This window comes from Pteropus alecto, unplaced genomic scaffold, assembly GCF_000325575.1.
Source record: "Pteropus alecto unplaced genomic scaffold, ASM32557v1 scaffold78, whole genome shotgun sequence".
NCBI classification, from domain to species: Eukaryota; Metazoa; Chordata; class Mammalia; order Chiroptera; family Pteropodidae; genus Pteropus; species Pteropus alecto.
Window position 1 is genome coordinate 14560396 of NW_006443124.1, and position 22055 is coordinate 14582450.

General features: G+C 48.6%; 1 protein-coding gene across 1 annotated transcript; it reads right to left on the reverse strand.

Moving 5' to 3' along the window:
* Positions 1-1102: 1102 nt before the first annotated feature.
* On the reverse strand, positions 1103-8061 carry F12 (coagulation factor XII). Its single transcript, XM_006923348.1, has 14 exons — positions 8005-8061; positions 7583-7658; positions 4954-5053; positions 4728-4798; positions 4350-4460; positions 4099-4230; positions 3842-3946; positions 3292-3457; positions 3001-3195; positions 2656-2901; positions 2292-2428; positions 2051-2200; positions 1362-1510; positions 1103-1270 (listed from the first exon to the last, which is right to left on the reverse strand). The coding sequence occupies exons 1-14, from the start codon at positions 8059-8061 to the stop codon at positions 1103-1105; spliced, it is 1863 nt and encodes a 620-aa protein (XP_006923410.1).
* Positions 8062-22055: the final 13994 nt, after the last annotated feature.

Here is a 22055-nt window from a genome sequence, read left to right on the forward strand (position 1 = left end):
CCCGCCTACGACACCCAGGGCATTGTGACGTATGTGAGGGCGGGGTTGTAACGTTGAGGCGGGGCAAATTCACAGAGCCACTTTGTACTGCTGGAGAATGGAGGTGGGAGTTCTATCTTACTCCTGGTGAAGTTATAAATTTAGCCTGAAGGAGGGGATCGTGTGAGAGTTAAAATAATCCTCAAAAACCAACTTAAATGGTCCACCGAGCACAGTACACATGGATTTAAAAACAAAATGATGACACGTCTGAATAGTGGGACCTCTTCAGGCCGGAAATCATTCCACCCCCAGAACGTGGTTCTCAAACGTTAGGAGTATTAGAATCTCTTGGAAAGCTGTTAACCAGATTCCCGGGCCCCAACTCAGAGTTTCTGATTCAGTAGTATGGAGTGTAGCTCAAAAATAGGTATTTTAAACAAGTTCCTTGGTGAAGTTGCTGCTGCTGGTCCAGGGATGGGACTTTGAAACCCACTGCCCTAGTGCGGGCTGGGCTGGAGTGAAGGTCTTCCACCTCCATCGCCAGCCCCAAGAGTCCACACCACTACTTTAAGGTTAAGCATTTCCAACCACAGTTCTCAAACCCAGCTGCACGTTTTTAAAACACACAACTACGCATGCCCCATCCCTAAGAGCTATATGCTGATTTAATTGATCTGAGGTGGATCTCAGGCATAGGCTCAAAAAGCTTCCCAGGTGATTCTGATGTATAGTCAAGGTTGAGAACTTCTCTTATAAACTTAAAATATTAAGTTTCATACAAGGAATAAGACGTGGAGTTACCTAGCACTGGGCTCAGTCAGTACACATGGCTCAGTATATGTCAGCTGGATGCGAATCTAAATCTTGCATAAGATCTCAATAGATTCTGTTCTGAGGGATGTGCAGCAGCTGTACACTGGTTTACTGTCTCCGCGTTTCCTAGCAGGCCCCCCGAAGAGCTGTGTCTCTCAAGCATTTCCAAAAGCATTTTATTGAGTGCCCACACCATGCCTGCCGCTGGGCTGGCGGTGCTGGGACACAATCCTTGCTGTCCAGGATCGTGCCCAGCCACCCTCTCATTCCAGAATTGGCTAAGAAGAAAAGAAGAGTTCGTGGGCAGTCAGGAATTGGTGTGCTCCTGGATCCAGGTCAGGTAGTAAGCCACGTCAGTGTACACACCTGGCTTGTTGCGGTCACCACAACCCGAGCCCCAGCTGACGATGCCTCGCAGGATGAGCTGGTGCTCTGCGGCCTCATCCTCACACACCAACGGGCCCCCGGAGTCACCCTGGGTCAGGGACAGGAGGCTCAGCGAGCTTGGCCTGGGGTCTGCACTCGACCGGCTGGGGGGAGAGTGCCAAGCCCGCCCAAAAGCTCACCTGACACGCATCGGTGCCACCCTCTAGAAAGCCAGCACAGAGCATGCCAGGGGCGAAGGCGGTGCCGTGCACGTCAGGGGCAGAGCAGCGTTCCTGAGAGATGAGGGGCACCTGTGCCTCCTGCAGAAAGGTGGAATATTCCTCTGCCCCTGCAAACCGAGAGAGCCTTCCTCACACCGACTCCACTCAATGCTAGGGCCATGGACCTGGCTGCACCAGGCTCTTCCAAACCCACTAATCTCCTACCTCCCTCACAGCAAGCTCGTGAGAGAGGGAACTGCCGACAACCCTATTTCCCAGACCAAGAAACAGGCCGGAGAGGAGCAGGATGTGAATGGGCGGGGCTGGGCAGGGCTGTTTTGGAAGCCCACCCTCTTCCCAGCCAGCGTCTCAGAACCTTGCTCTCCAGCTATCCACCCTGCATGAGCACGGGGCGGTGTCCTAGTTAGCCTTGCCGTCCAGTGCCCAGAGTGAACCAAGAGAAAGTGTCTTTCTTTCCTTACCCCTCAGGAGATTTGAGGGTGAATCTCAGGCCCTGAGAGGAGCGAGCTGCAGAGACAAGGGCCCTGCATGTCCTCATAACCCACCAGTTCAGTGCCTCTGGCCTCCAGTGGTACCAAAGCTGCGGGCTTCTCTGGCCTACCCGGTAGACCAGAGGTCTCCCTCCCGCCTTCAGTCATTCTGCCTACCCTCGAACTGGTGGCCCCAGCCGGCCACCTCGCAGACCATGGCCTCGGATTCGCCGGGGCGGGCGGCGCTGCTGGGAAGGCACACGGGCTGAACCGAAGGCGACAGGCGCACGCAGTTGCCGTCCGCGCTCTCCTGCAGGCGCAGTATCGCTAACCCGGACAGGGAGGATCGTGAGTCCGGGACGTCTTATTCCTAGCCCTCCCCACCGTTTCCCTGATCCCGCGGGGAGCCCCCACGTACCCAGGTCGTGCTGGTAGGTAATGGACGAGAAGGCCTCGTGCAGGTGGTAGGTGCGCACGGCCAGCGTCTGGCACTGTGCACAGCTCTGGTTATGGCGGTCCTGGCCCAGCACCACCGTCAGCTCCTCCGGCGCCGGCCTGCGGGCATGGTGCGGGCAGGACGCGCGCTCAGAACCGGCCGCCGGCTGCCTAGAGGAGCCCCCTCCCCGCTCCCTGCTCCCAAGCCCCTTTCTGGGTTTCGGCTTCCTCCTGGGGAGCTCTGGAGGGGAAAGGGGTGAGGGGAGGCACAGGTTCGGGTGTCGCGCGGAAGCTGGGCACAAAGGAGAGGAGCCGGTCCAGGCTGACGCTGGGCGAGCGGTACTGGCCGGTTCTGCAGGCAGTGAGCTGCGGTCAGCACCCAGCAGGGGGCGATGAGGCTGCCGGCGCAGAAATTGTGGCCCCAGTACAGCGCTGCGATGTAGGGGTGCGCGCCGGGCAGCGCCACCAGTCCCTCGCTGATGCGGCTCATTGAGGACAGCCGTTTCCGGAGTCGCTGTCCGCAGCCCGCCGGGCCCTTAGTGGGCAAGGGAGTCCGCTGCTCCGGCATCGCGCGCGAGGCTGTGGGGAAGCCCGTACTGAGACCAGGGAGATTCAGGAGCGGCTGAAACGTAGCTCGGCCGCTGTCCTCTCTGCTCGGACTTCCCGCCCCTTCCTTAGCTAACATCGGGGATTGAGGCGGGGTCTGGGTCGTGGTCTGAGGCTTCTGCAATGCAGAAAGCGAGGGCAGTGGGAAGTCTCGGCGCCCCTGGGGCATCTGGGGCGCTGCCCGGGTTGGGGCTTGGCACGGTGACAGGAGGCAATATTCCCAGCTCAGCCGATCGCCGCTCCACACAAAACACCACGGGCGGGTGTCATTGTCCGGGTTCCTGTAACCACAGGAGGGAGCAGTGTTAGAGCGTGGGGAATCCCAGAGGGCCCTGGGGAGGAGGAGGATGCCCTCTGCCCCGCCCCACCTGGCTCACCGGCAGAAGGCATGGTGGCCGAGTCCCCAGCTCAGTGCTTGCTCTGCAGTCAGGTTCCGGTAGGTGACTTCTGAGGCCCAAGGCTGACACCGTGCTCCAGAGAGCGAGGTGTCAGCTGTGCCGCGGTAGCTGAGCCCGCGGCCGTGGTAGCAGCTCGCCTTAATGTCTGGGGAGAGAAGAGACTCCCTGTAGCCAGGGGATGGTACTATCTTCCACCGCCCTCTCAGCCACTTTCCCTAATGTCTCTCGTCCCTCTCTGCAAGCCGTCCCCACGTGGGACGGGGCTTCTGCTTCCCCCTAGACCATAACTCAGCCGTCCCTAACCTTTTTGGCACCAGGGACCCGTGCTCCTTAAGAATCTAATGCCTGATTATATTAGGTGGAGCTGAGGCGGTGATGCTAGCGCTGGGGAGTGGCTGCAAATACAGGTGAAGCTTTCCATTGCTAGCCCGACGCTCACCTCCTGCTGTGCCGCCCAGTTCCTAACAGGTGACAGACCAGTACTGGTCTGCGGGGGTGGGGGGGGGTGGTGACCCCTGCCCTAACTCACCCACATCGCAGTTCCGACCTGCATAACCCTCCAGGCAACTGCACAGCTGATGGCCATCCACCTCCAGGCAGCGGCCCTGGTTGAGGCACGGGTTGGTGGGGCAGACTAGGAAAGAAGCACACTGAGCCACATCTGGGCCCAAAGACCTGGCAGAGAGCTCTCCCCCTTCCACAGGTATACTACCTGGGCTCCTGCCAGCTGCTCCCGACCTTTGACCCTTGGCCCTGCTTGCAGTCAGTTCCTATGGTTCCACTCACCCTGGCTGGCCAGTGGCTTGCAGTGGGCTTGGGGACCCTGGCACTGGCACTTGGCCACACCAGCCGGCTTAAGTTTAAGCCATGTTTCATTTTCATGGAAGAACTGGAAAAGCTGAGGCTCGAAGCACTTCTCTGGGGACAGAGTGGATTGGTGGTCTCTGGAGAGGCTGGAACCATGCCAAGTCTCCAGGGACCTCTTCAGTAAGTGGGGCTGCTCCTGTTCCCCAGCTCTCCTCCATGGCCCTCCTTACCCCTCTGGCAATGCTTCCCGGTCAAGTGTTCTGGACAGATGCAGTGTGGGCCTCTTGGCGTGTTCACACAGGTCCCTCCCCGCTGGCAGGGGTTGTGTTTGCTGCAGTGGTCTGAGAGATGGACCACAGTGGGAGGAAGAGTCAGACAGATGGGAGCCAAGTCCATACCCAAACCAGCTTGTCTTATGACCTTGTTTCCAGGCTTTAGTTTACCCACCTGCAAAATGGGGCTACACCCTCCCAGAACTTCTCCCTCTGGAAAGAGGAAAGGGGCTGAGTGGGCCCAGAATCCCAGGTGTGTAGGGTCTGATGATACCCAGGAGAGTAAGTAGGGGGAAGGAGAGGGCCTTGGGCCACCTCAGAAACTGTGTATGGTACCTTGCGCTTTCTTGGGCTCCAGGCAGTATGCCCATCGCTGGTCCTGTTCAAAGTTAGGGGTAGTAGCACACCTAGAGAAAAAGATAAGGCTCTCTGCTCTGCACATGGGGCTGGCATGCCCTTCCCTGTCACAGCCCCCTCTCTCCAAGCAGGGTTCCTTGGGCAGAAGGATGGGCAGAGTCCATCTCCCCAGGACCCTGCTTTAACACCTTCGGGGTCATCTTACCAAGGCCGGGGACCGTGTTGGCCCCTGGGGGTGCATTTGTGGTATAGCTGCCGGTGGTACTGGAAGGGGAAGTGGCAGGGCTCCCCAGTGACAGTGAGAACTGCAGGGATAACACACTCTCTGAGGACATTCCCTATGCCCAAACTCCCAGGCACCACCCCCAGAGTCTAATTGGAAAAGAGTAGACCCTTAAAAAGATCATTATGCTTTCAAGTGTCCTGCTTAAGAAGTTGGGTTTCAGAGTCAGATAGCTGGAGCGGACCCCAACTCCAGCACCTACTAGCTGTGTGACCTTGGGCAAGTCTGCAGCCTCGCCCCTCCAATTTAGGAGAGGGTTTGCCACAAAGTGGTACTTCATAAATACTTGTTAAATGTCAAAGTCACTTGACTACTCTGAGCTTTAGTTTCTTCTCTATAAACTGACAATAATAGTGCAGTTGAAGAGTCTCAGTTTTGCAAGATAAAAAGAGTTCTGGAGATGGGTGGTGGTGATGGGTGCACAATATGAATGTACTTAATGCCACTGAATTGTACACTTAAAGTGATTAAGATCATAAATTTTATATCATGTGTATTTTACTACAATAAAGACATTTTTAAATGATGATCTATATATATTAGTACAGAAAGGTGTTCATAATTTTAAATGAAGAACAGCACGTTACAAACAGCATGTTAGTATGGTCCTATTTTTGTACACATGCATTTACATACGCATAAAAAAGAAATCTAGAAGGACATTCTCAAACTTTATAAAAGCGGTTTTTGGAAGATAATGGATTATAGATGACTTTTTTCCTCTTCTACACTTCTGTAATTTCTAAACTTTTGGCAATAAAAGGATGTTGCTATTATAATTTTTAAAAATAGTACAACCGAGCATCATTATTCACAGATTCTGTATTTGTGAATCTGCCTTCTTGCTAAAATTTATTTGTAACTCCCCAAACCAATTCTCAAGGGGCTTTCACGATCATTCAGAGACATGCACAGACTGGTAAAAAATCTGAGTTTTCGGAAACGCACATTCCCAATTGAGGTCAAACTAGGTGACACTCTGCTTCTGGTTTCAGCTCTCCTACTATAAACAAGTGTCTTTTCACGGTCTATTTACTGCCATGTTTTTCACATTTTGGTAGGTGATTTCACTGTTGAAGATGGCCCCCAAAATAGCGCCAAAGTGCCGTCAAATATTCTGAAATGCAAGTGGGCTGTGATGTGCCTTATGGAGAAGATATGTGTCTTAGATAAGTTTCGTCTAGGCATAAGTTATAGTGCCTTTGGCTGTGAGTTCAATGTTAATGAATCAACACGTAAATTAAGCAAGGCGTCTTTAAACAGAACCACACATAAAACAAGGTTGTATATTGATGGTTGATGAAAACGTTGTGACCAGAGGCTCATAGGAACCCAACCCTATATTTCAGTATATTTGCTAATTCAGTGTCCATGGTGACTTTAGATAACATGATTACCACAAATAATGAGAATTGACTGTATCTACTTCAAAAGAGTCTGGTGAAGTTTAAATAAGATAATCCTATAAGACACAGGTTGGCACATAGTACCTACTCAATAAGCATTAGCTACTATTTTGTTGTTAAAGGCACAGTGTACTCGCTGAGGGCCAAACCAGTGGTAGAACAGTAAAGGAAGAGAGAGGGGTCTGAGATGGACTTTTTAGATGCAAATAGGATGGACAGAAAGGAGGATCATCCTGAGTAGGTGATTGGGCAAGGGCAAGGCACCCAGGTTGGATCAGGCAAGAGGGCAGAGCAGTCTGGCTTGGTGCAGCGTGCAGAGAGTAAGCTGAGGCAGTCAGAGCTGGATGTGTTGGGCCTCAGTGCCATGCTAAGGGGCTGGGCCAGACTCTACCAGGCCAGGCTCATCAGGGTAGGTGCCTTCACAACTCTAAGTGAATGTTTAGTGCCTGGAAGAATGAAGGCAATGTGGAGCTAAGTCAGAGTTTGAGGAGGGGAGAGCTGGCCGACATTCCCCACATAAAAAGGAGCTTAATAAGAAAAGCTAATATATTTTAAGCATTTACTATGCACCTGGTGGTAGGCTGAATGCCTTACATGGGTTTATGACTCATTTCTCCTTCCCAGCAACCCAAAGAGGTTTATTGTGATCAGCCCGGTTTTACAGATGGGGAAATTGAGGCTTGAAGAGGTCGAGGCACTTGTCCAGAGTCACCCAACTCATAAAGATTCATTTGGGCTCCAGAGCCGTGTTGTTGATCTTTCCTTGTCCATTGATGGCCCTGGCCTCTCTATGGCATAACTGATGCCTATGAGATGTATTGAAGAAAGGAAAAGGAGCGGGGAGGCTGGGGAAACTGAGGAAGACTGGCAGGCACTGGACTGGGCATTCAGATATAGCCGAAGCCCTGCCCTCAAGGAGCGCACAGCTAACTATCACTCTGTGCCCCCAGGGCTCATGGGCACAGACCTGGCACACAGCAGGCACTCAGGTCTGAATGCCAGCCAGAGGACTCTGGGGACAAGAGTGACGGTATGCCCAGGGTCCTGCCCCTTGACCCAAGAGACCGACGTTTGGCGCACTCCCAATCATACTCATTTCCACCCAAGGGTAGGGGTATCTTAGAGGGTGGAGCTAGGTTACTTACCCACTGTGTGTTTGTCCCCCATGGTGTGTCTGTCCATGACATGCTTAGGCACCATGGGAGCTTTCCGAGGTGGAGTCTACAGGAGGAGAGAAGGGGCAAGGAACTTGCCCAGAAAGTCATAGCCTGCCCCTGATTCCACGCCAGTCTCCAGCTTCTTCTCACAGCCCACAAATGCAGAGATGTCCTCACAAGACCTGGACCCCTTCCTCCTCCCTCCTTAAGGTTGCTGTCCTCCAGAAATGCAGATCATGCCCTCATATCCACTGTCTCTCTCCTCCACTTGGGCATTCTGGGCTGGCCTCATTTTTCCACACAGGCCCTTCCTGTCACCTGGACCAATAGGTCGTTGGTAAAGGCCAAAGCTGTATAGGAACCCCCTAGGGCCATCCCAGCACAATCCTCCTAGTTCCCACAGCTCTCACCAAAAGTGCTGATTCCAGGCTCACCAGCAGGGACCCCAGAAGCAGCACAGCCCTCATGGCGTCTGTCTGTTGGTCCAACTACCTGCCCAGGAGTCCAGATCAATAGAGTTGGCCAAAGGTCTCTGAGTCCTGGGGAGCGGAAATTGGTCCAGCTGCCCTCCTGGGCAGCTGGGGCACAGGGTTGTTTGCAGAAAGCCAAGCAAAGCAGCTTGCTTGGTAGGCTCTCAAGAGTGGAGGAGTTTCAGCATTGGGGTAGAATTATAAGGAGCTGGGTTCCTCCATCTCTTTCCCAGATGAGTGGGACTGCAAGCAGAAAGGGGACTTCTTGTGCTCCAGGTCCCATTGGGGATGAGGAGGTTAAGGAAACCCCAGAGATGCTCCCTGCTGTATGGATTTTAGAGTCCATTGGGAGGTATGCTCATTTTTTATTGCTACATAAAATGAATCACAAACTTCATAACTTAAAACAATATCCACTTATAAGTTCACAAATCAGTAGGATGGAAGTCCATCAGTGCATGACTGGGTTTTCTGCTCAGAGTATCACAAAGCTGAAGCCAAGGCTGAGTTCTCTGGAGGCTCTGGGGAAAAATTTACTTCCAAGCTGTTAGAATTGTTGGCAGAATTTGGTTCCTGGCATTTGTAGGACTGAGGTCCCTGTTTCTTTGCAGGTTGTCAGTCAGGGGCCACCCTTAGCTTCTAGAGGCTGCCTGCATTTCTTGCCATGTGGCCCCCTCCATCTTCCAAGCCAGCAGCAGAGAGTCTCCCCCATGTTGACTCTCTCTCTCACATGCTGAATCTCCTTTGCCAGGAAGAATCCTGTCCCTTTTAAGGACTTATCTGATTAGGTCATGCTCGCCAAAGATAGTCTCCCTATCTTAAGGTCAACTGATTTGGGACTTTAATTACATTTGCATCATTCTTCCATAGAAACAGCTAGATTAGTGTTTGATTGAATAACTGGGAGAAGGTAAGTGTATACCAGGGGGTGGGAATGTTGGGGGCCATCTTTGAATTCTACCAACCACAGAAAGTGAACCAAGAAAGTAAATGATCCCATGAGGAAAAATGCTAAAGCAAGGGGGCTAAAATGTGCCCTTGGAGTATAAAGGAGGGAGATGGGGTAAACACATGTCATTTTCCTGATCAACATCCACTAACCTTGGTTTAGTAATGACACCTTGATTGTTCCTTTAGGAACCACTCCTTTAGTCCCCCGTGAGTCTCTAGTGCCGTAGACTCTATACTCCAGTGTCAGGCTGGAAGTGTCGCCTCAATCTGACCAATAAGAGCCTGGCATCTGTAGACCACAGTGATTGGTTCAGGGAATGGACAGACACAAGATTGGCCAGAGTCAGCTGTGGGACTTTCACCAGAACTTTGGGTAAAGATGTATTTTCTTCCCACTGGAGTCTCTAAGAATGCGAGTCTAGAGATGTTGATGACCATCTTTGTCACTGCTTGGGAGGGGCTGCCTGACAATGAAGCCTACACATAGGAAAAACAGATCGAGTAAGGAAGGAAGGATCAGGGACGCTGTGGGAGGCATCTCCGAGATGGTCCCCAGTGATCCTCATCCCCTATGATTCATGCCCTTGTGTATAGTCTCTTCTCACACTCAGTCAGAACTGTTCTGTGTGTCCAGTAGAATGTGGCAGAAGTGATAGTGTTTGACTACCAAGCCCAGGCATTGCAAGTTTCTGCCTTGGTCTCTTGGATCGCACTCTGAGGGAAGCCAGCTGCCATGCTCTGTGGACACTCAAGCAGCCCTGCAGAGGGCTGTGTGGGGAGAAAGTACCAATTTTACATCCAGCACCAATTTGAAGGCCATGTAAAAAGGCCATCTTGGAAATGGGTGCTGCAGCCCCAGCCAACGTCTGGCCTGTAGCCTCATGAGAGACCTCAAGCCAGAACCATCCAGCTAAGCTGTTCCTGAATTTTTGTTTTTATTAAGGTAAAAATTAACATATAACATTATTGCTTCTGAATTCTTGAACCTCAGAAACTGTGAGGAATGATAATGGATTGTTGTCTTAAGCCATAATTTTTAGAGTGATTTGTTAGCTAGTATTTGACAACTAGTACAGATGGATTGATCCCTGATGACTTTGATGGAGAACCTGGATGTTAAAACTAGAAGAACCCTCAAGAATTCTCAGTCACGTGAACCAATAAAACCAATTTGAATGGATTTCTCTCACTTTTCTAAGGAGTCCTGACTGATACAAAATAATCTGTGGGAACTGAAGTAGAGACAGAATGTAGCAGTTTTACAGTTCTGCTGGAAGAGAGGCCATGGGAGACTTCCTGGAAAGAAACCCAACAAGTGGAGGGCAGGAGAGGTAAGGACACCTTTTCAACAGTTGTTTTCAAAGGTAACAGGAAGTGATAACTTAAGACCGTAATGGAAGTGAAACTAGGTGACAAGCTCATTAAAGTGAAAGCATCTTGGTTCTTGATTCCACCTGAGTACAGACCAGGCCCAGGGCCAGTCTCACATCTGCCCCTTCATCCTGGTGAGAAGCCCACTCTCCTTCAGAGTGGAAGAGGTCTTCACAATGAGTAAGGGTTTGCGGGGGAGGAGAGGAGGGCTTCCAGGCAGAGTGAGTAATACAACTTCACAGAAACCTGAGTGCAGCACTTCAGACTGAGAATGTGCTGAGCACAGGATGCTTTGTAGGAAATGTGAGATGGGGACTGAGGATGGATGTTCATGGGGATTTGGATGTTCCACATCTATCCTCCTTCCTCTTTCTCTAATTTCCCAGTTTTCATTGGGAGGGTGGTCACCACTCTACCACTGTATGGTAAAAGGGTGATTTCTAGTGACCATCTCCTACTGTGGAAGCCTAATAGACCAGATCACCCTCTCCCTACCATCACATAGCCAGAGGGACCTGTTTAAAACACACACACACACACACACCCTAAAATAGCATCATTTGTGCTAAAGCCCATGATATCAAATCTAGGTATTAAACCTGATCTAATTGCAGCTTCAACCTCTCCCAGAAACATAATCTTAATCAACCAGGATGGAATTTTCTGGTTAAGCACCAGTAAGCTAACATGTCTCATAGGCCTTCTCCATTCCCTAGAGAAATAAGAGGCAATCTCCGTCATAAAAACCCTTCCTCTTCTCGTCCAAGCCCAAAAATAATCCTTTCTTTTCTTTTGCTAATAGGTCCCTTGCCTCACCCTTCTTCCTACAAAATCCTTCCATTTTGTACAGCCCCTCAGAGCACTCTTCTAGTGGCTAGATGGGATGCTGCCTGATTCATGAATCACTTAAGAAAGCCAATTAGATCTCCAAATTTACTCATTTGAATTTTGTTTTTAATGGATTTAAACTTGGCCAATGGGTGTTCTCTCCCCAGACTGAGCAGCCACACAGGGATTGTGAAAAGAGTTGGAAGTCCGCCACTGCACCACTTGTGCCCAGACCAGATTGTCCCTGCTACAAGGCATGTGAGGATGCCTTTGAAAAACCAAGCTTAAGCAGTAAGGAAATTCAAATTCATCATTTCACATCACAGGAGATCTAGAGTAGAGGGGCTCCAGGAACAGTGCCTTCAGTGGTTTAACAATGTTATCGAGAACTCAAGTTCTTTCTTCTTTTTCTTTTCTATGGTCCTCAGTGTGCAAACCTTCAGACTGACTCTCTCATAGTCACAAGAGGCTGCCACAGCTTCAGGAATCACATAAACTCCAGTGAAGAAGAGGGACCTTCCCTTCCAGTAAATCCTCATTAGAAATGAGGAAAATATCCTAACAGAAATCTCAAGCATACCTCCCCTCATGGTTCATTGGCCAAAACTGGGTCACTTGACACCCCTAAACTAATCTGTGGTCAGGGTAGGAGATCTTCATAATTGGCTTAGGTGAATCAGTCCTGGAGCTAGGTCAGAAACATGTGAGGTAAAGGGGACATTGGACCAAAATTGGGACTCTGCAAACAAGGAAGATGAGTGACATGCATATTAGATGGACAACCACAGTGTCTGCTGTAATTCCTCCTTCCTGGTCCTCTAGGGGCCCTTAATTTTTGCCTATTTCCAACCTATTCCTTCTAATTGATGCTGTGAATCCCTGAGGATCTTCCCATAAAGTAAATTCCCTTTTGTTTAAGTAGTTGGAGTCATTTTCTGTTGCTTGCAGCCAAGAACTCTCTCTCCCTGATGCCTCAAGTCTAATTAGCCTCCAAGTTCTGTTCATTCCACCGCCTAAGTATTTCTCCCATCACTCCACTTCATTCCTATTGCCACTTTCTTTGACTTACAGAAAATTCAAGATGACTATGGTGGTGGAACAGAACTTGAGAGCTTGTGGTGGACATCTATCATTTCTCCTGTATCAACGTAAGTAAAGTCCAAACCTGTAGAGATGTGTTCTATGGATTTATCTGAGCCAAACTGACGACATTGCCAGGGAGCAAGATCTCAAATGCTCTGGAGAATGACAGTTTTGCAGCTTCTTTTATATCTTTGGACTTAAGGAGGGAACATAAGGAAGATGATATGAAGATGGGAGAAGGTGAGGTACAGAATAATTAACAAGATTATGTTGAGGGTGGTTGTGCCTCCAAGGGGTCTGGAAAAGAAAATTGCCTCTGGCATTTCAAGAGTGTGTTAACCCAGATGCACAGAAACAATGGACAGGGTTTGCTCAAGGCAAAGATAAACCTTTCACTAAATAAGTTATATGCCTGGGGCATGACTATTCACCATGACCTTCCCAGTTAGGAATCTATAATCAGATCGTCCCATGAGGTTACTTTGGGATATACCCCCTTTCTCATCCACACTTGTTTAGCATTCATTCTCCCTTTTTCTAGTAATGGCTTTTTGACATTGTGATGTATAAGAAATATATATGTGTATGTATATATACATAGTCATTCAGATGACCAAAATATATTTCTTAGATTTGGTCTTCATCCACAGTTCATCCACACACTGCTGGTGTCTGACAATTGGGGACAGAAACCCTTTTAGGCTCTCAGTGTTCCTTTGGGGGAGCACCTATCCCCTCCCCCATCAATGTGAATAAAATAAAGCTTACCCATCCCTCAGCCGAGGGAGGAGTGGGCATGTGATCCAGACCTAACCAATCAGAACGCTGCCTCCCACTGTCCTCAATGAACACCTGAGTCAAATCAAACCAAGGAGAGGCAGCCCCAGGATTTTTGCTGGAATTACAAAGATAGAAGCTTTATCTTTTTATATAAATTGCCACATTGGCAAGAAGTGAGCTTGGAGCTGCTGGCAGCCATCTTGAACATCTGAGAGGGAAAACCTGCCTGAGAATAAAGCAACACAGATTAAAAACAGAGTCGGGGAGGAGAAAAAAATGGCATAGATGATAGAGGCTCTGTTCATCCCTCTGGCAATCAAATCAAAGTTGTGACAGAAACAAGGAGCAGCAGCAAGGAAAAATCGCCTGGGATCTAGATGAATAAGCCATACAACTAGGGAGAAATCCAAGAAAGCACCCTGCAACAGCAGAAGGTAGGACAGGGCGAGGACACGGGGTAACCTGGTCCTGAGCAGCTGAGTGAGACAGAGGCTGCGGCAGCAGCAGAAGTCTCTTAAAGGGGCTGCATTCGCGAGTGGATTTTCGCAGTGATGGACTTGCTCACTCTGAGCACCAGTGCCTCTTCAGCTGTGCACAGGGGGCACGAGGGACTTCCAGGGAGACACTGTCAGAGTGAGGGTCTAGGCGAGATTCGCTTGGTACAGAAGTGCCAAGAGTATCCCTTGTTCCTTGTTGAGCCCTCCTCACTACCTGTTAGCCCGACACTGCACCGCCATAACTGTGACGTCATCAAACTGGATAATAGAGGTCATTCTGCCCAGAGGATTCCCTGAAACCCTGCCTCCCCAAACTCGCGGCTCCACCCAAGCCATATTCAGGTGTATCCTCAGCGAGTCAGGTGCTCCTTGCTGAGACTCACACTAGAGGCAGCCTCGGTTTCTGGTCTGGCCTTTTGAGGCAGCTATAAGCATAGCATCTGTGGATTGCTTGCTGAATCTTAACAGGTGGCCCCCAAAGGGTAGAGGCTCAGGCTAAGTTTGGCCTGCAGTTGAACTGCTCTCAGGACTGTGCCACTGGCCACCTACTTCACAAATCCATACTAATAAGACTGGGAGACTTAGGAGCTTTGCTTAATACATAGAAACACATGGAAAGGCAGCCAAAATGGGAAAACAAAGAAGCAGAAACCATATGACAGAACGGAACAGAGATCCAGATATAATGGAGTCAAGTAATCTAACAGATGCAGAGTTCAAAACACTGTTTATAAAGATGCTCAATGAACTTTTGGGAAATGTAGAGAACTCCAACAAAGAGATAAAAATGGAGATGGAGATTATAAAAGGGAACCAGTATGAAGTGGAGAACACATTATCTGAGATGAGAAGTTTATTAAATGGAATAAACCAAGTAAATAAAGAAGAGGATCAAATGACCTATATAGAGAATGGGAAAGCCAAGTACACTCAATCAGAATAACAAGAAAAAAGAAGCCAAGACTATAATAATAATAATTTAAGGTAAAAATATCTATGTCATAGGGGTACCTGAAGAGGGAGAACAAGAAGTCGAATATATATTTGAACAAATAATGATGGAAAACTTTTCTAACCCGGTGAAGGAACTCGACATAAAGGGATCCAAAGAGGCCCACGCCAAGACACATCATAATTAGAATGCCAAAGGTTAAATACAAAGAAAGAATATTAAAAGCAGCAAGAGAAAAAGAAATAATTAGGTAAAAGGGAACACCCATAAGACTGGCAGCTGGTTTCCCAAGAGACACTGTGCAGGACAGAAGGGCTTGGCAAAAAATATTCGACAGGATGAAGACCCAGGATATACAACCAAGAATAATTTATCCAGCAAAGCTATCATTTAGAGTTGAAGGACAGATAAAAAGCTCCCCAGACAAAAGTAAACTAAAGGAATTTATCACCACCAAGCCAGAATTACAGGAAATGTTGGAGGGATTTCTTTAAGAAGAAAAAACATGTATCAAAAGCAGGAATAAAGAATGGTAACAACTACATCCCTATCAATAAGTACCTTAAATAGAAAAGAATTAAGTGCTCCAACCAAGGGATAGAGTGGCTAAAAGGATAAGAAAACAAGACCCCTACATTTGAAAAGGAAGGGGATGCTGTGATGAACCTAGAAGGTATTTAAGTCAGACAAAGAAAGATTAAACACTATATGATTTCGCTTATATGCAGAATTTAAGGAATAAAAAGAACAAAATAACCAAAAACAGACTCACAAATATGTGGACAATTTGGTGACAGACAGAAGGGAGCGGGGTTTGGGGGGCTGGGAGAAAGGGGTGAAGGGTTAAAGAAGTACAAATTAGTAGCTGACTGATGGTCATGGGGATGAGAAGCACAGCATAAGGAATGCAATTAGCATTAATTAATACATTGGCTAGGTGGAGGTCAAGGGAGGGAGGGAGCGATTTGGGGGGACCATTTTGCTAACTATACAGATGTCTAACCAATGTACCGTATACTTGAAACTAATTAAATTTTTTTTTAAAAGACTTGGAATATGGGAAATTTCAAGTGACACCATTTGAGACCTGGGATCCAATGACACTTGAAGTCAGAACTATCATCTATACTTTTCAGTTACTTGAACCAATAAATTTCCTTTTTTGCCTAAGCCATTTTTAGTTGCAACCAAAAGTCCTAAGTGATGCAAGAATTCATATATGGTTACCAGGAAGTTCCTAAAACAAAACAAAACAAAATCCCTCATGATCAGCTCTGTAAGTCAATATAGTTTAAGGGATAGGAAAATAATAGCTTAAGGAATAGGAAAATAATGACCTCAGAAGCAAGGAAATCGTCAAATCCCATCTTGGCCACTCACCCACCCAGCATGACAATGGTCCTGGCCTCAGCCTTCTGAATCTTAATTTCCACGCCGCCTTAGGGAAGGATGGGCACTCACACTGTCTGGCAGATTTGTTGAGATGTTTGCATGGGAATGTATGTGAAACAGCGGAGCCTGGCATTTGCTTGGGGCTCAATCTGTAGGAGTTTACAAAGAAACATCCCCATGTAGACACACTCCCCGTTCTCAGCAACTTCTATGCACCTGCCCCAGTCCTCCCTGCATATCTGCTTTGGACCAGAGCAGAAAGGCACCATCTTCTTACCCTGGCTTCTGTCTTCCACAGCTGGGTGTTGTTGGGTCTATGGGATGAGAAGTACGAATCTGTCAAGATCCTGCTCACAAGTGGCTGGACATGTGCAGACAAACAAATCCCTGTCCTCTCTAACAGAGACTTGGGGCTCAGTTTTCAAGAGGTGGCAGAACTGCCTGTTCAAAGACAAGTGATCAGAAGGCACCCAGCTCACCATCCGTCATCCCTCCTCAGTTAGTGGTACCATATTTCTCTCAGTCATTCAGGCTGTCAGCATGGGACCTTTATAAAAATGGAAGCCACTCCTACCTCTACACCAGAGCTGTCTGACAACGTTCTGTGATGGTGGAAGTATTCTCTATGTGCGTTGTCCATATGGTACCCACTAGTCATAAATGACTATTGAGCATTTGAAATGGGACTAGTGTGACTGAGGAACTGAATTTCATTCTATTTCATTTTAATTAATTTCAATTTAAACAGCCACATGTGGCTAGTGGCTGCTGTACTGGACAGTGCAGCTTCAGGTGGATGCAGAAAGGTCATTGTGTGGCTAACCTTCACACAGTATGACAAGAGGGAGGGGTGTGAGAGATTGGAGAGCCCAGTCAAGTTGGGCCTTGGTAGGTGATAAGGAGAAGCTCGGGTTTTATTTTTAAGTGTAATGAGAAGTGTATTAGTTATCTATTGCTGCTAATAAGAAATAACAAACTGCCCTCAAATTTAGCAGCCTAAACAACAAATATTTACTGTGTCACAGTTTCTGTGAGTCAACAATCTGGGCACTGTTTAACTGGTTACCTCTGGATCAGGGTCTCTCACAAGGCTGCAGTCATGTTGACTGGCATAGGATCCACTTCCAAGTTCATTCACAAGGCTGTTGGCCACAGATCAGGTCCTTCTTGGCTATTGGCTGGAGACCTTAGTTCCTGCCATGTAGGCCTCTTCATGGGGCAGCTGATAACATGACCGCTGACTTCCCTCAGAGTGAGCCAGTGAGGGGGTGAAAGTAGGTGCCTAAAATGGAAGCTAGAGTCTCTTAGTAACCTAATCTTGGAAGTGATGTTCCATCACTTTGCCGCATTCTTTTCATTAGAAGTGAGTCATTGGGTCTGGCCCATGCTCAAAGGAAGGGGACCCCACTGAGGGGGGGAATACCAAGAAGGGGAATCGCTGGGGCTACCCACCGCAGGAAGCTGCTGGAGCATTCTGAGTAGGAGAGTGACAAGATCGGTGTGATTGTTTTTACAACAAACGATACGAACAAAACAAAATCTTGTGACACAAGATTAAAAATACAAAAGGGTATATGATGTAAAGCCTCCCTCCCACCCCTGCCCTGGGCCACTTAATCCCCCTTCCTAGAAGCAACCAATGTTCCTGGGCTGCACTGGCTGTCCAGAGGCGGGCCGCTGAAGCACATCCATCTGTGATAACTGTTAGTGCTATCCCCCAAATATTACCAATAATAATCTCCTTCCAGGCCTAGAGTAGTTATTCCAGGAATCTATTTCTGTGTAAAAAACTCCTCCCAATTTAGTGGCATAAAATTACAACTATTTTATTCTGCTCATAGATTTTTCGGGTCAGGAATTCAGGCAGGACCCAGCAAGGATGGCTTTGTCTCCCCACCACAAATGCCAGGGCCCTTAGGTGGAGATACTTGAATGGCTGGGGCTGATCCCAATGGCCAGGAGCTGGAATCACCTGGAAGCTTTCTCGCTCGCATGCATGGTGCTGCGGGAGGCCTGTTGATGGGAGCAGAGCATCTGCATATGGCCTTTCCATCGGTTTGGGCTTCTCACAGCCTGGCCACTGATTCCGAGGGACTACCCCAAGAGAAGCTTCCAGAGAGCAAACACTGCCAGAGCAACAGGCTGCATGGCCTTTTCTGACCTAGTGTCAGACGTCACGTGCATCACTCCCACCAGATTCTACTGATAAGAGTGACTACAGACAGGAAAATTAGTAGAGTCCACCTCTTGATGTGGGGATGGCAAAGTCATATCGCCAAAGTACCTATGGGATGGGAATCTATTGCTTTGCTCATGTTTGAAAAATAGGATCTTCCCTCACGGTGTATCCCCACCCCTTTTGAGTCAGTTGTGGCCACGTGGTTTGCCTTGACTGACGAAATGTAAGTAGAAGGGGCTTGTAGCACTTTTAGGTGCCAGTTTTAAGGGCCATAGGATGATTCACCACATTTCTTTTCACTAGCTGCCATCGTAGAAGCACAAATTGAGATGGAGCCCCTGTTATCCTGGGTCCCTCAGTGACAACACTGAGTGGAGCCTCCCAACCTCCCAACAACCTGCACTGGACGTGTGGTGGACCTAAGAAAGAAACTGTTGTTTTAAGTCACTGAAATTTAGAGATTGTTCGTTACTGCAGCATAACCTAGCTTATCCTGACCCTTTCCACAAAAAATGGTAGCGAACCTTACACAGTGCTCTGTACTTTGCTTTTTTCATTTAACAATATATCTTGGAGATTGTTTATGTCAGTATAGGAAGAGCCCCTGCACTTTTTTTTGACAGTTACATAGCATTCCTGTACCAGAAAGGACCAAATTTTAATCAGTCCTTATTTAGAATGATTAGTACAGTTCATCTTTTTGGACAATGTTACAAGAAATAACCTTGAACATTCTTTTCTTGTTTCACTTGAGTGCAATTACGTTTGGAGGATAAATTCCTAGAAATGCGTATCTCAGATGGTGGGTGGCAAATTCTCCTTTTAAAAAGATCACTTTGCTGTAGGTGGAGAATGGGTTGAAAAGCCAAAACCCAAGAGTTATGCGTGACTCCCCTCTTCATTCCATATCAGCCGTCAAGTCCTGTTTATCCTAGCTGCATCATTGCTCTCAATCTGGCCACTTGTATGGGGTACCTCCTGACTACTGCCAAGGCACAGAGCCCTGCTTCTCTCTAATGATTCCTCCTAAAATGCCTCTCGCCTGTCTTACTCAGGACATTTGGCTGCAAACAATAAAGACAAGGAGTTGATTGGATGCTCCTGGATGCTTGCTAAATCCCCCTGTCCCAGGAAGGGCCTGACTTGACCTCCTTTCCCTCTCTTTCTATTGCCCCCATAATGAATCTTAAATGGTCCCTCTGATGTCTTATGTTAGTCACTTGCATTGGATACAAATTCCTAATTGGAAGCTTTGGAAATGTGTGCCAGCTACCAGGGACCTCAGAGAGGAATTTTACCCCCTCTCTGCTTTCTCTAGAGGAATGCAGGGCCTGTGTCTGCATTTCATGGGTTTCGTCTTAAAGAGAAGCAGTGTTCAGATGCTAGGCACTAAAATTGACAGGTGTTTACAAGTCAGCCTAAGCCCCTCTTTCCCCACCCTTTGTCCCCCAGGGCTCCACAGAGCAGCTCAGAGTAAGCAACTTTCCTCTTTCCCCACCCTTGGTCCCTACCCCTAGCAGGGCTCCACAGAGCAGCTCAGAGTAAGCAACTTTGATCACATGGCTTCCCGGCTTAAAACACCTTCGACAACACCCCACTTTCCTGAAAATGAAGTCTAAACTCTTTACCTGGCTTCCAAAGACCTCCTTGATCGAGGCCCCTCCAAGGCCAAGCCTCGTTTCTTGGCCCCCATGCTCATCCCAGTGCATACCTGAAACTCGAGCTCAGTGCTCTGGCCTCAAGGGCTAAATGCCTGAGTCCTCACTGCCTTCCTCTAGAGAGCTTTGAATATCCACTGGCCCTGTGTCAGAAGGCTCTTTCTCTCCCCGCTCCAATTACCTCTGAAACCTGCACATTCTCACTTAACTCTCAGGTCTCACTTAGACACCACAGCCTTCACTGGGCGAGGTACCAGCGCTTTGTCCTACTAGCCACTGGGTTTTCTTCTTTCAAGGCACTACCTTTACTCCCAAATGTATCTTAGATCCATGCAGTTTTTTCCACCTCCACAGCCACTTTCTTGGTCCAGGCTACCATCCTCTCTCTCCCGCAATTCTGTAGCCTCTCAACTGCTCTTTCTGCTTCCAGTCTTGGCCTCCCTGAAGTCCACTAGCTAAAGTGACCTATAAATCATCCTTTCAAAGGTTTCACATTTCACTTAAGAAAAACAAACTTCTCACCATAGTCTACAAAGCCTTCCACAACCTAGCCAGAGTCCATGTTCCTTCATCTCATCCCAGACCCTTGGGCCCTGAAGCCACACAGGTTTTCTTCCTGTTCCTTGAAGACAACAAACTTACCGGAGGCTCAAAGCCCTTGCACTTGCCCTTGCCTCTACTTGGAACTCTGCTCCCCCAGATCTTTGTGTGGTTGGATCTGCTCAAATGTCACACTCTGACACCATTTCCCTTTACCTGATTTTGTCTTGTGGTCCTAAAAAAAAAAACCCCAGAACAAAAACAAACAAAAAACCAGGCAGTTATTTTACCAGCAAAATGGGCTTATTGCGGAAGAGAAGAGAATTGCAATTCAGGACAAGCATACTATAGCAAAACCGTAGGCAAGTCCAACAAGCAAAGAGGAACGTTCTTTATAGAGAAAAAGGAAGTTGAGAGAGGTTGTTATAAAAGTTCACGGGAGGAAAGGAAGAGTTCAAGGTGCTGATGGTTTCTCATTGGCTGGGCTGCTGGGCAAGAAAGGAAACCTTCCTTCCTCCCGCAGGAGTAGTAAAGTAGTATTAACTTACAAGGTGTGTCTTCCTGTTGTTCCCTAATTGACGCCTTCCTGTTGGGGTCCATAATTAATGTCCAGTTATAGTGCCTGAGGGCTCCCCCTTCTGGCCTCCCGACTCCATTTTAAATGAGGTTTCTCTTTATTAATTTTCAGTCTTAATAGCACTTACCACTCTCTGAAACCATCCTACTTATTTACAGGATTATCCCCTTTACCCCACTCCTAGCATGTAAGCAGGGAGTTGGGCTATCTTGCTGACACCACTGTATTCCCCAGCACTTGGCTCCGTGCCTGGCACAAAGCGGATGCTCTATAGTTTGGGATGAATGAATGGATAGGTAACAGAAGCCTAGTTGAATCAGGTTCTGCCTTACTCGCTGAGTTTGGGCAAGTCTCTGTTTCCCGGTGTGTGAAGGAGGGGTAGAAGGAGTAGGACGTTGAGCTAGAGGTTCATTAGCTGTGAAATTTGGGCCTTGTTTTCTTACTAGTCTTCAGCCTGGAGCCAGCTACAGGACCTCTGGCGCCTCAGCTCCCCACCTGTATAATGGGTGTGAGCTCATCCCAACGTCTCGGGGTGGTAGTGCTGCCTTATAAGGGAGCAGAGGCCGAGGGCGGGCGAGGCCGTGTGGGTGGAGAGGAATCACAACATCCGGCTGCGGGGGCGGGGCGGGGGCGCTCGCGGCGGCCGAACCCGAGGCCGGAGAGCCGCTGGGAAGACCCCCAGCCTACTCTGCGCCTCTCCCCGCTTCCGATGTGCGCCCTCCTGGATGGGCCGACCCAAAGGAAGACGGCCGAACACATGGTCCAAAGCAGCTCGCAGCCCTGAGGCCCAGGATACCAAGTGTATCTCCTGCAAACCCTAGAAAAGCCAAGGCGAGCCTAAGGGACCCGGGCCACACCCCCAATCTGATAGCCCAATCAGAGTGCATTGCTGAGAACGACTGAACATCCGGCCTCCAGGGCGTGACCCAGAGGACCCACCTCTGATGTCCCAGCCGAGGGCTCGGCCCTAATTGGCAGCTCGGTATCCTACGAAGGCTCAGAAATTCGAACCTAGGGGCCGGACCCCACCTCAAACCAACCAGGAAGAGGTGACGTATTAAGTCCCGCCTCCCTGCTCCTTTAAGCGAATCCCTGGCTCGGGGGGCGGGGGACAATGAAGAGGCTGGCTAATGAGAAGATGGCGCGGGGAGCGCCCTCCCAGTTATTGGCCGAGTAAAGTAAA